Consider the following 19270-nt stretch of genomic DNA (forward strand, 5'->3'; position numbering starts at 1 on the left):
GGTGTAGAATCAGTAAGATGTATCTTCATTTATATTCATTTGCGTGTTTCAACATCTGAGACTGGCACACTCACTGTGATACCATGCTTATAGTAGAATTAAATACCTGCTAAAGTGTATATGGTATAATTATTAACCTATTAGAACCTTTTTATGGACTGAAGCCTTTCATAGTACAAAGAAAATATGCAAAATTGGACAAAGTCTTTTCATTATCGATGTGAAAATTGAGATGTGTATCAGTGCACTATTCTTGGCTTCCTTTGACATAACTATATGGCCTAAGGAAAAGTGTCTTTCCCCATAATGGAAAAGAGGAATTAGAAATATTTGTGATGATGACAGCTTATGTAACTACAGTACTTCCACTCGTGAAACGTAAACTTTGGCTAATAATTACATACTAGGCTTGTTAAATGCTATAAAAAATGCTATACAAACCACTGTACGTGATACCAAGTTACTTGTTTTTAATCATAATAATTAGTTATATCTATTTGTTAAAAAGGCAACCATAAAATTGAGCTCCACATTTTAAACTCTCACAAGGATTCTTTTACAAAATTAACATCACACTGCTTATAACCTACCTATTACAGCTAATTAAAAACTCAACTCTGAGTTTATATGAAAAAAAGAAAATACAGTACAAACGAATGCACCACTGCCACCACCACCACATCGACCAAAAATGAAAAAGTTACATTACCACTTCCATGTCTCCATCAAATCTCAGCCAAATTAGGCGGGCGCCATCATCAGAACTCATGATCAACTTGTGGAAAGGCTGTGTCCATAGCACTCTGCCTCTGCCGCCGCTAGAGTCGTGTGTCGACAGCAAAGTAAATCCGTCTTCATGATGTAACACTAATTTTGCCTCTACTCCTCGCCACTCACAATCTGATGTAAAGAAAATAAAAACTCAATAAATATCAAACAAAAGTTTAAAATTTTACAGAACAGACTGTACAAAATTCAAGGATCTTATAGTCTACTGTACAGTCCAGCTATTTGTTACTTAATCTAGATGTTAAAAAAATGTTACAAAAGATTGCAATACTAAAAAAATCAACTGGTCATAATTAGCTATTGCAGATGTGAGGATTTCTGTGAAATAATAGAAAACACTATAATCTACTGTACAGTCTGGCTATTTGTTACATAATCTAAATGTTATAAAAATTTTACAAAAGACTGCATTACTGAAAAAATCAACTGATCACAATTAGCTATTGCAGATGTAAGGATTTCTGTGAAACAATCTAAAAACATCTACATTTCTTCCTAGTCAGCAGGTGCATCTAATTAATGAAGATCTGCATGTGGCTGAACAACCATGTCCCTCAAAACAAAATTTTACAAACACAACACATGGTGCCTAAAAGGAGATGTTTTTGCTACATGCTACCATACACCCTTTCCTTTAAGGTGAAAAAATACTTACACTCTGGCCCTTGCCACTATAAAATTCTATAGTGAGGGTTCAATGGAATCAAATTAAATAAAAAGAAAGATGATACTGTAAGGATTATCTCTTCTCCCCTTTCTGTTTTGTATGATTTTTAGTCTTTCTCTTCTTACCTTGGTCTCTTTCGATGTGTCCTTCAGATCGCTTTACGGATGATGTGCTACCTTCTTTATTTAGTTATTTTAAGTATTGATATCTCTCAGAAAGGCGTATAGAGACGAGATTAGTAATTTCTTCATTTTAATTAGTATATAGTATTATAAGGATCAGTACAAAATTAACAAGTTACAATGATAGAAAACGAATCACTCTTGACTCAGTCTCTATGGGGAACACTGAAGCGAGGGGAGACATACCCTCCCTTGAAGGACACAGTTCTCAACTCTCTCTCCTCGTCGTTCTCTAGCTTGTTGAACCCCTAGAAAACTTGTTATCTGCAATCTCCACCTCCTTCTAGCCTTATTGGAAGGATTAATCAGCAAGGCCTCCCCTTCAAGTAGCTGATTGGAAGGACTGTAGTGGGTGTGATTCAAATCTCTCCTTAGAGGACTTGATTGGAGGTGATCTTAGGAGGGTGTATGAAAGACCCCTCCCAAGTATAATTGATTGGAGGTCGAAGAAGTACATCACTTGGGCCAATCCCCAAATTCCTGGAACTTCCAGGAAAACGCCTCCGAGAAGGCGGGGCTATAGAACCAGCTGCTGTAAGCATTTAGGCTGTGCTGACTCATGAATTGGTTAGCTTAATCGCGAGGCCATTATTTCTCACTTTTATGACTGTTTTTATGGCTTCAACACGATATACTGCTTATGGTTCATGTAAACATCCAGCCTCAATCAGCGTATTGATAACACGATACAACAGCAGCTTTTGGGCGTTATCACTGTGTTCTTTGCCTCTCTCTTTATTCTTATTTCTCTTTCCTTCTCTCTCCTAACTTTTTCTCTTTTCTATATCTCTCTCTCTCTTTTCTATCTAATTTCCCTATCTATTCTACACCACAACAATACAATGACCAAGGTAAGTTGGTAAAGATGTAATGTCCAGCTAAGTTATTTAGCTATGGTGTTGTAAAGTAACATGGTTAATTAAGTTACACACCAAAAGATGCAGTTGCTCCTATATATTGATACTGCATCCTCTAAAGGTTCTCTACTATTATTATTTTTTGTTCATCTTCTGAATAATAGAAAAAAAATAATAATACATGAAAGTTACTTAACCTAATAAATCTTTTGAATTTAAAATACTATCAACATTAGGCCATTACATACAAAAAAAAAAAAAGCTAATTAGAATCCCATCTCTAATAGGTGTATTGTATTATATTTTTGTAAATAACTTTTACCCTTAATACAAATAGCAATGCTGGTTAGCAAACCCTGCCTCACACCTAGCCTGGCTTTTGAGCGGCAAACTGAACTGGAAATTGAATCCCACATGTACAGATTTCCATTCTCTCCAATAAAATTAGATTTTACCACTTTTGTGTCTATGTAGAGGTCTGGATACTGGAAGGAATGCATTGTTCCAAGTCTGTAAGAGTTGGTGAATTGAATACAAATGCAATATCTGCAGAATTAATGCCTTGTGTAAGCTCAGCATTTGAGTGTGACCACCACCTCATCACAGCTGACAGAACCAGTTAATGAAATGCAAGGCCTGCGTAAATCTCAAACTGAATATAAACCTAAAGAATCTGGTTTGTGTCATAACAGAATTCTGTATCAATTCATAAGTTGATCTCAATGTTAATATAAACCTTCATGTAACAGAAAAGAACTATTTCTTCTATCTTTAACCTTTCCTCTATTTGCAATTTTCCCACCTGGTCATTCAACTCTTTCAACTTTTTCCTGCTCTGTTTGCTCACTAAAAATACTTTGACTCCACACCATGACTAGAAATCTGATTATGTAATCAGGAACTGGATCTTGTGGAGTAACCATTAAACACCCATGAATTAACTGATAGCATTCAATGTAAAGCTCTTTAAAGAAAAAACTAATAATACCCAGTTTTTATATAAAATGGCATTGGAACTGGCTTTCCTTTACATGAAATTTATTGGTCACCATCTACACTGCCTATTCTTTAAAACAGTGCTCACACAGACTCTGGAGGTGCAGCAAGTAGATACAAGTAGATATTTATTTCATTACAAACCCATTCCTTTAGCATAGCCTATTCATGCACTGTGCTCGAATCTTGTACTCGCAAATACTCTTGTAGAGGAAAATTGTGATAAGGCTGCTTAGGTGGGTTACGGCACACTCCTAGTCTCCTATGTCTCCACTAGTAAACTGAATTATTATTTTTGTGTCTGCTGACTGGTCAACAGCTCAGAGAGATTCCTGGACTTGAACTGTTCAAGATTACTGTATGCTTGCAACTTAATTTGACTTTGGACAAATGTTCTCTTTAAGCATTATAATGCATCTCTTTAACTGTCCACATTTCCTATGCACATGAATGACTTCAGACTGTCTATGTCACACTTTTTCACACAATCACAGCTAGCCTTTAGTTCTTCCACCTCTCAGCAATTCATATTCTGCCACACATCTTTTTGCCATCTTCTAAATTTTGTCTTTGACAGCATCTATTCGACCTTTGTTAACAGGATATACCTCCTGAGAGTTAGCTTTCACTCTAGCACTTCCAGTTCCTTGCTAGAGCCCACATCAATTTTGGACAGGGAATGCCTGCTGTCCTTCATTTTCTTCAGAACATTCAGGATTCAACTTGACTCAGAAGATCCTGGTTAGACCTCTTATCTTATTTCTTAAATGTTCCTCTTCCTCACATTCACGTTGCCTTCTTGGGACAGGGAGCACTGCTTGCCCAGTCGTCTTCATTATAGACGAAGCTGATAACGGTCGAGATTTTTTTAATGTAATGCTACTTTCTTTGCTGGAAGCTTCATTTTGGAAACACTTCATGGACCTGTAGTTTTCATACCCTAGCCTTCCCTACAAGAAACTGTCTTCAAAATCTTCTGTTTGGGGGAGGTTTCCTTTTCTAGCAAGAATATGTTTAGCCTTATGAAAGCATCTGACTTTTTCTCAACACCTGTAGTGGTTTCATCTCCACTGGGCACAAAGTGTCAATCATGAGTATCTCTCCTTTGCTACTTCATCTTTCAATTTCCTCCTCCTTCGGAGACCTTAGCCAAGTGGTTTTGCCACTGATTCTTACAAGTGACATACTAGAATACTGCTATAGCCAAATATTTTCTTTTCAGAACCCAGGAATGGAGGATCTCAAGCTGATTCCTGAGATATTTATCATGAAAGTCACTGGTGATAACTTGAATGACATGTCATTACAGAAGGGGAACCAGCAGAGGTCTCCGCTTTCTGTCAACACCCACAGAAGTGTTGAATCTTGACATGAATGAGCTTCACTTTGCACCTGTTTTATGCCATACCTGAAGATTACAGTTTCTAGACTCTCAGTCACTCAAAAAGTAAACAGGTGGTTTTCTCTATCCCACTCCCCTCCTCCACAGTCTTCTTTGTAGCACTGCTCAAGTTTCAAACATGGATTGTACTCTAGTGGTGGGAGATTCACATGTCACATGGAAGAACCAAGTTTATTTGGTTGACCAATTGAAAACTATCTTGTTTATGAGGCATCGTATTCAAGCACCTTCAACACTTCTTTTTTTACCAGGAAACATTGGGTTCTCTTCTTGCTTTGAAGTCTCACACTTTTAAAAAATGTGATCTATCCTACCTTAAGTAGGATGGGCTTTTTCCAGAGACATGGACTTAGTAGTCCCTCTCTGCTTTCCTCTCTCCTATGGCAGCCTGACCAGTTTGGATTACCAGTGCCTCACAACAATGATACTACAGGTTCTTTGTGGGAGTCTGATTTTGCTTTAGGATGATGAAATCATCGGAGGGGGGTTTCTCTGGGTTTCTGGTTCATCTAGCCTGAGGATGTCATGCATTTTCTGGAATCAAGACACTCCGCTTGAGTAAGCATGTTTCTGGTGCTAAACTGCCAATGTAAATTTGACAAGAACAAGCTATATCAGCTTTTAAGGGGCGCACCAATCTTTGAATTTCAAGGGATGATCAAAATTGAGTTACTGACAGTTTTGGATTCTTTTATGTCTAAACATATCCTGGTGTTACAGCTCAAAAAAATTATTTAGATGGGTCTACTGACAATTTTGTTCATCGTTTTTACTGTCCTGTAAGTGACAAATTGTTGCAAAATTTTCTAATCCTGTTTAGCTTGAAATAATTTATATATTTGCATTATCCACTAAAATATCTGCATTATCTCTAGTGACAGCTTCCAGAAAAACATAATATCAGACAGAGTAACTCGCCTAAATTTCTCAATACACGTATTGGGCCAAACAATTTACATGTTTTGTATTTCTTGACTTATTTTTACAGTTTTGTGTTTCCTGACTTACTAATACAGTAAAATAACCTCGATATGTAAATCAACATGCTATACACTGTACAACTATACAGACTTATGCAAATGAATAGCAATCTTCCTCATGACCATTTACATACACAAAATTTACATTATCATAACTAAAATAATTTACAAGTCGCTATTTTTTTGACAAATGATAAAAATAGAATGAATATTATGTTTTATTTACTCTGGATATCTTTACAGGGTGTCTATTCACGAATAAAAAAATATATGGAAAGTACAGTATATGGGAACATTTCCTTCAGGCGTGTCACATAGTGCCACAGTTTACTTCGTGAGTCATGTCATGTCCGGCTTTTTAGTGCATTTCTGAGTACAATTTTTTCTATCATAATAGGAGCAAAGAAGAGGTGTATTTTAGAAATATATAAAACTATTTGTACTATGAGAATTGGAAGGACAAAAGAAACTGGAACAAAAGGCAAGATTCTCCAAGGGAGATATTTGGAGATATGTCACAAATGTCAATCACCAAGGGAAAACCAAGTAGGGAGTACATCATCAGATTATTTTGTAAATTTCAGGGGATCTTTCTTATATGAAGAACTACTTTCACTGAAAAAATCAGCTTTCTAATTATCAATGTTTCAGAGTTATTACAAAATAAGCAAAAAATTTTATTTTCTGTTTTCTCAAAACTTATACTATTTCAAAAAAGTAAATGACCATACCTCTAAAAAGATGGAACAAAATTCATTGAAACTTTCACAGCATGTAGTATAACTATATATCTTTGGCCTCTCGTAAGAAAAATTGTTTTTGATTGCAATTTTTTTCTTTCAACTGCAAAATTCATAAACTTAGAGATCACATTTTTTAATTTCCTTACACAGATACTTTCAGTATTGTTTAATAAGTGGTAAAAAATGTTAAGCAAATCCCTTCAATCACAAGGTAACAATGTTCACCTACTTTATAATGGGGCCTTATGGCAGCGGCACGCCCCTTAAGCACAAACCTGCTCCTGTCAGTCTTCATCCTCCAGCTGGAAGGAATGACTCCCAGCTCATCCCAGGTCTGATCCATAAAGCCAATCTTGTTTTGGCTCCCTCTGCAGCGATTCTGACCCACAATATGACTGGCTTTCCTCAAGGACACATAGAGATGCAACACTTTGTTGGATGACCAGGTTAAATTTAAACTTTGTTTGATCAGCTCAAAGAGTCTTAGCTTAATGGAACTACTGAAAACTTTCTCTAAAGAGCTTTTTCAATATAAGGATACTCAAATTTATCCTCGACTCCTGCAGGTCTAGAAATGTACACCCTCTTTAAACAGAGTTCCCTCAAGGACCAAAATCCCATATGATTTTTTAATACTTCAAGCAGCTAGATACTTCTTGGTCTTGTTGTCTTTTGTTTTTTTATTTCAAGAGCCAAACCTTCTCCAACTGAAGTTCATCTATCAGTGTATCTCTCTGTCTGAATTCTTCCCCTCAAAGAGACAGACTGGTTTTGCTTCAAATGGCATCACCTTGGGTAACTTCATACCTCTCACCACTACTGGCATCTACGTGGTCTCCATTTTACGCCAGCAAATGAAGCACAAGACTACTTTTTTTTTCTTCCATGAGAGCTTGTACCATTTCATACTTCGATACTGCTTTGGAGATTTATCTTCTTCATTTCTTAACAATCTCAACTTGCCTCCTTTTAAGATATTAGTGCCCATTATTTGGAGTCTCCCAACCATTCTTGCATCCCTCCAGTTTTTTCTACTAGGGTTCTGGTCTAATTTTTCAATCCCTATTTCTCTTGGAACCTTGGGTTTCTTTATAAATCTTATCCCACATGCCACTTTTGTCGTGTAAAGTCTTTTTCTCCTAAAAAGTGTCAGCAGCTAAGTAGCCTCCAGATTAAGTCACTACTCAGACCACATTAAAGCAACGGGTTTTGTGATCAGATGAATATATTTTCTTTTCTTTTAATGCAAGATTTTTTTAAATACAAAACCATTTATGTAGCTTAACTGCTCCCCTCCCAATTCCTCAGCTTTGTTGCTGCTGGATCTGAAGACACAATGAGTAAGGGTTTGTACAAGAAAAATAAACTTTTTAAAAAATAGTGTTGTAATATAAAAGAACGGTAAGTGTTCTCTTTTAATACTTACAACAAGCAACTTCCTTTTGTCTTTTCACTGCACTATGTGCACCCTGAACTAGCTCCTTCACCCAAGTAGCCAGGTCCCGTTGTGTGTCATGCTGAAAAACACTACAACACACTCCTTCCTGGGTACCACAACGCATTGTCATTGTAATTGGTTCATTCCCTCCGAGGGAACCTTTGTGTGTAGAGTTTACAATTCTGAGAAAAGTTAAAGAGAGTTATGAGAAAACAATCTACACACTGCAAAAGTCTATCCAATTAACCAACCTACAATGTTCTTGTATACTGTTATCCCAGGCCAACAATAAACCCAAAGTAAAAGCATAATCTGTTATTAAAGGTGTATTTGAGACTTACCTTGTGGCTAAAAGTGGATAGAAAACAAGAGGGTTAGCCCATGCTTCTTTGGTCCAGGGTACTTCTTGAAAAAGAATCATGTCATGATCGGTCACAGCACAAAATTGTGGTTCCCATTCCTCTTTACCCTGAAATTCAAAGTAAATCAACTTCACCTATGAACTTTGGAATTAAGGAAATTAGGCTGAGGGAAGTTCTAACTAGTACTGAAACATTTTCACACCAATAAAATTACCATCAAGACTGACTGACCAAGTGCTGCAAGTTTTTTGGAATTATTGAACCTATTACTGTACAAGATAAAGCATATTTTATCATAGGTTGAACCTGTTTCCAGGTTTATACTTAGACAAATAATGAACTCCTTATCCAAAACAAAGGCTTCAATACTATGTGAATTTAAAAACATAAATTTGTCAAAATTCACATGCTGGAAGTTGCTAGTAAATACAGAAAAATCAATTCTAGTACAAAATCTTTTAATTTTTTTAGCACTAGTAAAACATACCTGATCAAGTTTTAACTTTAGCCAACCAATATGATGAATAGTGGCTTTATCCAGGACATCTCCCAACATTTTGTTCGCATGAGTGAGAGCTGATGTCGTGAGTCTATCTAAAGTGGAGTGGAGAGCATTGTACCAGCCAGAAGCATCTGATTCTGATGAACACTTCATTATTAAGTTGTGGAGTCGGTCCGGTGAATGTAATTCGAGACTGCTGGGCTCTGCCAGGAATAAAAACAAAAGAGGTTTAAAACCCAGCTTGTAAATGATGTCCATATAACCATTTCCTCATTAGACAAGATGTATTTTTTACTATTAATAAAAATGATACCATACTTGTACAAGAGCTAAGAATATTTTCAAAATTTGGGACCATTCATCAGTTTAAATAACCATGAACTGATCTCTATAGCACAAAATCAAAACCAGATTCTAATTACAGTAGAGTAGTTTGTCTTCATTCTCTATATAACTATAAGCCTATAATTTTGATATCGATTTCTTTACATTACTTAATACTTACCATTCCTATAAAAATCACTCCATATATAGTTAAAAAGAAAGTACAGTCTTCAACAACAGACATTAATATGGGCAGGCATATTTTCACATTACCTTGACATTTAAAGCTTCTTGTTAGGTGACAGAAGAGCAGGGGAACAGACCGTGTATCAGGGCCATTTGACATTACAGGTGAACTACGATCTTCTCCACTGTTTAGGAAACCATTTTCAGCACCCAGAAATCCAGACTGGAGCTCCCAGCCAATGTCCGCCATTACTGAAGCCTTTCGGAAATAAGGTGTGACTTCACGCAGATATTTAACTGTAACATAAAATGAAGGAACAACTAAGGAGGAGCAGCAAGGGGTAAAACAGTGCCATTTAAATCATTAATGCATAAACAGTATTCAAGATTACAAAATACATTCAGTTAAAGCAAAATGCATTCAAAAAATAAGATTAAGCAAAAGGAAATTGAAAAAAAAAAGTCATATATATTTCAAAGAATAAAACAGAGCAAACGAAGATGGTCCAAATGTTTATGAAATAAGGATCCATGCTTGATGTAGTTTGCAGCAGGGTCCCAGTCCAGAGGGGGAGTTCCCAATGTCACACAAATCACACACAAGTTTATTTATTTATTGCATGTCAGTCCCAATTCATAAAGGGGTCAAGGTGGGTATGGAGTTTCCGGTGTTTGTTGGATGCCCAGGTTTGGTATGGAGTCCCAGGTGCAGAATGTGGGGGCGATGTAGGGTACAGAAAGCAGGCAGGTGAGACGGAGCGAGGACGGTACATGCAGGAAGACAGAAACAAACTTAAGTAAGCAACACAAATATGTCAACTTCTGAACCTATACTGGACCTGACTTTCCAATAGCATATCTTGGGTTGTGTGGGTAGTTTCACTCTAAATTTCTAATGTCCTTTTTACATACAGCTTAACACTAAGTAGAATTTTCTGCATGGAAATTACAGGGCATTTCAACATACTTGACTACGCTAGTTAACTAACAGACAACGTTGTCTTCCAGAACACTGAATACTGTACTATAAAATTACAGGTACAGTATACAGTACTGATAAACCATGAAAAACAAAAAGTTTAAATGCACATTTCCATTTTTTATGAGGCTTCAACCTTGTGTCATAACTTTAAAGATTATTCAAATTAACAGTACAACTGCAGACCTAAGTTTCACTTGTTTGCCTTGTTGGTGCAAATAACCATGTGAAGCAACGTGTAGTTGAAAGACATCTAATAGGATTTTAAAAAATAATGGGATATACAGTAAAAGATGGGATTCTCTTGTAAATGAAAAACACAGCAAGAAATCAATTCTCCAAACATACAACCATGAAAAAGTGTGACATAACACAAACCCATTACCCTCAGCAACGGTGAGATTTCAAAGCAAAGATATGTTCTAACATGCTTACCCTCATAAAGAAAGGCATAGTTCCATAACCAAAGGCAAATAAATACTTTCGGATATAAGTAAAAAGAAGCCCTTAATAAAAGAATGAGCAATGAAAATTTCCCATGTTACAACATATTGTATAGGCAAATAACATCTCAGCAAACAATGAAATATAAATACATATGACATAAAATTTGTTCGTGAAATTAACCAACCAATTAATAATACTCAGGAACAACTACGTTACAATATTAAGAAAATGGCAAAACTGCTTAACCCTTAATGGACGGGAATCCTCATATGAGTATCTATAACAGGTTTTGGGTGATGGATGGGAATCCTCATATGAGTATTGATATTACGCGCCATTTGGTTTGGATGGATTTAGCAGGAAAACTGTTCATAGCACTTCAATGGTCCACACATGACTTATGGCAACTATTTAGCTGAGCTCGGGAGAGGCATCGATCAGTATGCCTTGAGATTTCAGCGGGGAATGTACTGCTTCTCAGCCACTGCAGGACGTCCTCTTATTTATTTGCTCAAAAATATACCCAGGGATTGCTGGTTTTAGTTCTATCTTTTATGATATTATGTCAGCTATAATTGTAATTTTGCAAAGAAAAGTGCAAAGAAATATTACAAAAAACATGTATACCTCACAAAAAGTTATTGCATCTCCCCATCTCAGTAAATCTCATAAATATTTTACAACAAATATACTCAGAATTTGTTACTGACTGTGGTTCTTGTCTGCTATGATACTGTGTGAGCTGCAACTATAATTTTACAAAATAAAATAAAATAAATTATTAGAAAAAACATGCATAACTCGGTAAAATTAACATTTTCACAAGTTTTGTAAAAGAGGCCCCACACAGGTCTGTAAATAGCTTTCAACTTCCCATGGAAGGTAGGGAAAAATGTTTAGAATTTTTTTTATTAAACCATATACACTCAGCAAGGAAAGTTAGGATACAGTTTTTTTAAATCTTTGGACATATATTGCTCAATAATGCGACACCTGGCAACTTTAGAAAGGGGAGGAGCTTCAGTCTTATTGTGTTTGGTTTTTGCTTGACCTCCTATAACTTTCAATCATATTCTACGGTTCTGAAATCATTGATACTTAAATGCAGTAGTAAGCTTTACAGTATTCGTTCAAGTTGTAATTTGCAGCGACAGTTTTGAGCAAAATAAACATTTTTTGACATAACCTACCAAGTAACCTTACACAAATGAATTCATGACACCACAATGAACGGAATGCTTGCATAATCGGAAACGCGATCTTCCATAATGAAATCAAGAGTTAAATTTGAGCAATGTCCAATGAAAAACGTGGGGAACAATAAAGAAGCGAATGCAATGTTATGATGAGAGAGAGAGAGAGTTGCTGTTGTGTAAGCCCAGGCCTATATGTAGAGCTACTCATTTCATTATTTTTTTCTTTTAGAGATTGAGCGATACTATATTTGTACAGTATGTTTTAGCAATGGAGAGAGAGAGAGAGAGAGAGAAACTATGGCAATGTCAAGAAACATCCAGTTACTTGTGTTTTCCCGCCGAAGTGCTCCTCACATCATAGAGAACGCTCTTGCGGATTTAAATAGATTTGGTCAACCTACCCTAGCTGTCACAACATTTGCTGCCATTAATTCCAGCTGACTTTTAACACCGTGAAATACAAATATGAATGTGTAAAAATTAAAGAAAATTATCATTACCTTGTATGATGATGCGACAATAAGCCTGTTCATAATGGAAAATGAGAAAATATTGCCGTTCTGATAAACAGTACTACACCGAGATATCCACACACTATCTTTTAGATCTCTATGAACGAAGTCATCTGAGAAATTCTGATTACCTCGGACATGCATGGTGTTTTTAAGTATCTGAACGTTTTTGTTTTGCAGATTGAACACATATGATATAATTTGCATTGTATTTTCATATTCTAGAGTAAATTTACAGAGATTATGAGTTTTCTGTAAGAAAAAAATAAAAATTCGATGAAAGAAATCTAATGAAAACTGTATCCTCACTTTCCTTGCCGAGTGTACATTTGCGTATCTTCCTCTTTCCATTGATGTGTTTTTTTCTTAAATTGGCCAACCTTAAAGTCTGCCCGGTCTGGGGGTGTGCTTGATATATATTTAGCCCGTCCCTTAAGGGTTAAGCATTTCTCATTACTGTATCTCCATTACACTTGATATTGCAAATGAGAAAGCATTTAGGCAGCTAACAAGATGATAACCATTCTGCATCATGTTTATAAAAAATATTCAAGATGATAACATTCTAGATTATGTTTACAAAAAATACTTTTCTCATACAACAATTCACTGTCACCGCTATTACTCGAACTACAGTTGTCAGCGCTATTACTCAAACTATAGTTGTCATCAATGCTATTGTTAAACATTGTAAGTTTTGAATTATGAACGGTACTTCATATGAATGGCTCTAAGTTCTTCAACAACATCAGAAATGCATTTAAATCTTTATTGAAACTTTGCAAATTATAGTTCTTTGCTTGTAACCATCTTGAACCTCATCATCAGTATACTCAAGTCTTTGGCTTCATCTTGAACTTCTCCTACCAACAGGTTCCATCATCTTTTGACCAAATCCAAGGCCATATCAGTGTAGTTTGGGAAGCTACAAAAGAAGTTGCCACAATCTTGCCAGTTATAGTGTATGGAAGCTTTTAAACTTTGTTGATACAATAACTTGAATATGACAATAGTATATGTGTACATATCCTATACAGTAGAGTATATGGGTACATATACTATATTATCAGTCAATCTCTTGACAGTATCGAAAAAAGCACCATTTCATGACAGCTCAGATACTAGAAGGCTCCAGTAAAATCATCTGAGGGATTTATGTAGCTACTCATAACAAAATATCCTCAAAGAATTTATCAAAACAATATATAATTTGACCTGTCATACAAAGGGTAAATCTGATGGACAACAATATGTCCAAGTACAGTTTTGTGATGCTTTAATACAGAATATGTGAATAGGATACTACAGTAACATACTATATTACAGATGGTTTGTAATCCCCTAATGTTTGAACAAGTACAGTAACTGTATACAGTAGTGTGCAATACCAGTCAGGAATTGGTCAAGTGTAATTGTGTTAAAATTTCTAACCATAAGTTAATGGTTGCTTAACTGCTAAACTGGGATATGTCAAATAGGTAATAAGGGTTTCCTTACCTATATTCACTCATTAAGCACAAAGATATCAGTACTTCTCCCTAATTTTCAGTTTCACAAATTCCAAGTAAGTACAGTACAAGTATTCCTTTCTCTTTGCAGGTCTCTACAATGTCATGGGAGAAGGGGGATTAAGTTGTCTGCTTCATACTATCCAGACAACTTTTAGAGACCATCCTGCACCCCAACAGGGACAACAGAAACCCAAAGTACAAGCTATACACTATGTGCCGTACTACTCACGAAAACAAGTGATAAATGCTGGAAACAATGCTACCACATCATAACAAGTCTTATCCCTTGCGTATGACTTTAAAGCAACTTAAAATTAATTTTTAACCAATAGATTTACATTAAAACAGATCAAATCTCTAGTTAGTTTTGATCCTGCCAGCACTCAAAAACTACTGTCTACATAACCCCTTAATTCCATGCTGTGATTTAATGTAATGAGGGAAAACCTTTAGTGGAAAAGCCCAAATTTCTATATTATGCTACCCAAACACTCCAAAAGTTATGCACCATGACCTTTATGTCATAAAAAAAACTTTCCTTGAACATCTATGGCATCTTTGTAGCAAAAAAGTGCTTTGGATTCAAACACAAGTTTTAATTGTTTTCACAATCATGCCAATTATTTCAATACACATACTTAACACAGGCTTTAAAACTAAATTAAAATGTACTGAAAACAATTATATAAAAACATTCCTTTCAAATGCTTCAATAATCATGCTTAATTCAATACAAAAGGACTGTAATGCATTCTATAACATGACTGATTTTAATAAATATTAATAGAGATGCTTTCAAGGATCACGTTCAAATGCTAAAATGGTATAGATTAGCCTATTATCAGCACAATAAAAATAAAAAATCACTACTCTTATTCTCAAAATAATGCTTTTAGAAAAATTTCTTGCTTGAAAAGTTAGTCCCAATTCTCTAAAACTAGATCAATTCACATTTCTTGCCAATGTTGAAGACAGAAGTTTCTTAATTTTTCCTAAATTAGCAAATGCCAAAAAATATGGGCTACTCATCTCTATGAAAAGTATGAAAATGAGTGTGCAAAACGTATGACTCTGTCAGTGTATCCAAATGTTCATCCCATGCCTATACCACTGAAAGCTGCAACTAACCTGCATTAAAACACCTATACCACTAAAAGATACAACTTGCAATGAAACACCTATACCACTGAGAGATGCAACTAATTTGCATTAAAACACCTATACCACTGAAAGATGCAACTAATCTGAATACAGATACAGTTTTTAAGTTGATGATTCTCATGCACTTTTAGTCTTTAAATCATCGACTATATGCAGAAAGCAGTTTATCACATGCATTCACATACCAACATGTAATACTGGATGAAGCATTTAGCTAATACTGTGCCATTTTAGAGTGCAACAATATCCATAAAAATTTGACTTTTTACAGTATATATTATTTCCATCTACAACCCAAATTGGCATGACTTTTGACCTATCCCCTTATGAAAATAAGTGATAAAAGTTCAAATTTCATGGAAACACTAAAGGAAGAACTTTGTACACAATTCATCAAGTACAAAAATCTTACACTTCATTTAAGCAATACCATCAAACCATTATGCCAGGAGACTTGAGGATCAATGGTATTAGTTTCCTGCACTACTGCAATTTAAGCCATCTATTCATCTCTTCATTAACTACAGTATGTGGTGCTAATTTCTGTCTTGGAAGTGAAACTGATGCAGAATTACAAAACATGTATAGTCTCTCTTAAGATTTTAATATCCTTTATTCCCATCAAGGTTTTATTATAAGTGAAAATTCATTACAGTGTATGACAACTATGCAGCAAAGAGGTTGGTAACTTTCTTTTTCCCCCTCTTAAGTACAAAAAGGTGATTCTTTTATGCCGGAAGTTTAATAAACCACTAATTAAACTCATTTCTTGATTTGACTACCACCTGAACATGAAATGAGAATCCCTAAACTTACGATCAGCCAATCTGAACCCTAAATTTCAAGCAGGGCCATCTTAAAAACAAAATCTATTACAATCCTAGGCTGACTGAGAACCCTAGCACTATAACATTTAAAATAGGTGCAGTTCACCCTAGAGTCTCATGGTACAAAGGTTTCAGTACGAATGCAGCATGAATTTCGAATACAACAAAAGTAATATTCAAACTTCATGAGCAGTATCCTCTTTTACTTATCACAGTCAAGCTCTGACAAATTATAAAAACATGCAAACTACTAATATTGTATGTTTAATATGTTAATGGTGCTTTTAATGGACATCTATGTGCTATATAATCTATATAAGCTTAGATTTTAAGTTGACTAACACATCAATGGAGTACAGTGCAGCCACATGAAGAATATATCTGCAATCTACCACTAACAGGTTACAGGTTGTAACTTCATAAAATATGTTAAAATGCTGTCACAGAAAAACATTTGTTTTTTTAAGTATCAAAACAAAATACAGTACAGTGAACAGTACATCATTCAGACAAGTCATAATTTTAACTTATGACTGAGATTAGGCTTAAATAAGAACCTTTTCCAAATGTACACATTAAAAAAAAGTCACCTTAGACTTTTATCAGCCAAAGTTCTTTACTACAATTGAGCTTCCTATCCTTTTTCATTGACAAAAGCCAGTTCACATAGCAAGTTGGTTTATAAAATACTACATTGCCAGAGAGAGAGAGAGAGAGAGAGAGAGAGAGAGAGAGAGAGAGAGAGAGAGAGAGAGAGAGAGAGAGAGAGAGAGAGAGAGAGAGAGAGAGAGAGAGAGAGATTTCTGAATTAATTAATGCTTTGTATCAGAACCCTGTGTCAAGCCAACACTGTAGTTTGAAGTGTTGCCACACAAATCATCCATGGAATGAAATGATTTCAGTTAGATGGTAGATTAATTAAAAAAGATAAACCAGAGCCCCAGAGTGGTCTTGACTCTCATTGGGCTGGAGACAAAAACCTCCTTCATACTGTAAGTATAAGATTCCCACATTTCTAATCTACTCTCCCCATATGAAGAGTTCTACAAGAGTACTACTTACAGTGCCAATTTTGTGGTACTATAGGTCCTTTGCAACAACCCTTTGGCACCAATGGCACTGCTTTCATCTTTTTGCCTTTTTCTATTTCCTTTGGTCTCTTCCCCACAAAGCTTTCTAACTATTTAAAACTTCACCTTGCCCCTATTAGCATTTCTCATTTAAGAACAAACACTTCTGGCAAGCTCTATGAAGTCTTGAAATTTGACGTAGTACAGTAGTCTCATAAAAATGGTCTTTCTTTTTCCTGAACTCCTGGTCATCCAAGTTTCTTTCAGTTACTTCTCTCTCCCTCTCTTTTTGGCACTGCAGCACTAGGCAAAAGTGAGTATGCAAGCCACTTATCCTCAACTCTTGGTCTTTCTATTTTTTTGGGGTAAACCACCATATGCTCTACAGGCCAGTTTGTCAGTTTTGCCGAGCTAGCATGCCTTTGACCAGAGCTCTAAGCAATCCTAAATCCTCATATAATAATAATAATAATAATATCCTTTATATCAGCTCAGGGCCATATAAATGGCTTGGCCTAAACAATTTTGGTATGGCAACCCCTTACTTGATGATGTCATCCCAAAACCAAGAGCTGTTTCTACTTCAACTGCCCTCCCACCAAATCAGATATTATGTGATCTATTGCAATGATTCCAAATCAGATATTCTGTGATCTATTGCAATGGTTCTTAGGTACAAAATATGACAATTCATAAAAAAAATTGTTTTGGTTGTACATACCACTGCCTTACATCCAGGCCCCCTCCTCTCTCCCTTCCAATTAGGTGCAAATTTTACCTACCCTGAGGGATCTTCTTTCTTGCCATCTGAGCATGGTAAACTTTCCTGAATAAAATGTGTTGAGTAAAAGACTGACACTGAACCAAAGCTTAAGGTTATCCAAGGTAATGGGCCTTGTGTACAAAACACAAAATGTCTTAAAATTTTCAATATGCCATACCAAGTCTTAGGCAATTACTCTAGTGTTCCTATATTTTCTGCAGACATTTTAATGTAAGTTTATCGTAAAACAAAGCATACAGTTACCTACGGTGACAGTCCATATAAAAGGGGCTAATTTAAACTTAAGTGGCCCATAGTTTACTGCAGATACTGTGTTTTTACAAATTTACTACAAGGTCACAAGCATTTAAATCATGATTACTGTACTGTAATCCATGAGTTCTTTTAATCTTCTTTATACTTGTCTTAATAATGGATATTTTCAAATTTTTTAAAGTTGAATATTACAAATTTATATTCTGCACATGTTAATCTTTCCTATTAAAATAACAACTGTTCCATTTAATACTAACAAAAAACTGTGGCATTACTCCCATTGTTTCTACGAAAAGTACTGCATATTAACCACTTGACAAACCCTGACATTCAGCGCTGATTAAAGCACTGTCGATACAGTTTCTTAACAATAACAGTTATTACATTAACACAGTTTTTAAAACTTTAGGTCTTATCATTCACTCTAGTGCCAAAAAGAAACTCCTGGATGACAGAAATTCATAAAAATTAATTTTCCCTGCTTTCACCAAACCATTAAAATGACATTATTATCACTACCAGAGTACCCATATACGCTCATCCCTTTATTGATTATTCAAATAACTAAAGGAATAACACTTTATGCCCAAAAATATAACTAGACTGACTTAAGGCCAGCCCTGCAAGTTGCAAGCATTGAGACTTTCCATCCGGTGGGGTGGCTAAGGCTATTGTATAATTATCAAAATCAGGGCTACTTTGATACATATGTTGCACAGTGTTGCTTCCCTAAATCATATGCGCATAAATCATAACCATCATTCATGAAATCTTGCTTTGGCCTTTACTACAAGGGGTCTGTTGTGAGAGGCAACATGTAAGGACTGAGAGTCAATGGACTAAGGGATAAAATACTAATCTGAAGTTCTTTTGTTCCAGATCATTTAGAAACCAAAAGGAAGAGTTTTCTATCATCAATGTTTTCATTTTACATGGTTACCTTCAAATTATAAAAGCAGACTGACAAAATCTGTAAATGTAGTTTATAGAGAAGTAATACAGGATAGGGAAAATTTAGGTATGAGGTAATTTCCATGCAAAAAGTACAGTATTTTAAATAGTTAATAAATGTTAGTTAATATCTTAAATATACTAACAAG

General features: G+C 35.4%; 1 protein-coding gene across 8 annotated transcripts in view; it reads right to left on the reverse strand.

Moving 5' to 3' along the window:
* Window positions 1-19270, reverse strand: part of Syn1 (Syntrophin-like 1) — an 88345-nt gene that overhangs the window by 13542 nt on the left and 55533 nt on the right. For 4 of the 8 annotated variants that reach the window (XM_067128402.1, XM_067128403.1, XM_067128400.1 and 1 more), the window contains 5 exons: window positions 9516-9725; window positions 8904-9121; window positions 8396-8523; window positions 8043-8236; window positions 710-900 (listed from right to left, as the gene is read on the reverse strand). In XM_067128402.1, coding sequence (XP_066984503.1) covers window positions 710-900; window positions 8043-8236; window positions 8396-8523; window positions 8904-9121; window positions 9516-9725 — 941 coding nt within the window. Of the gene's footprint in view, window positions 1-709; window positions 901-8042; window positions 8237-8395; window positions 8524-8903; window positions 9122-9515; window positions 9750-19270 lie in introns of all 8 variants that reach the window. The other 4 variants (XM_067128397.1, XM_067128398.1, XM_067128396.1 and 1 more) reach the window with 1 other exon arrangement.

This window comes from Macrobrachium rosenbergii, chromosome 26 (genome assembly GCF_040412425.1).
Source record: "Macrobrachium rosenbergii isolate ZJJX-2024 chromosome 26, ASM4041242v1, whole genome shotgun sequence".
NCBI lineage: Eukaryota > Metazoa > Arthropoda > Malacostraca > Decapoda > Palaemonidae > Macrobrachium > Macrobrachium rosenbergii.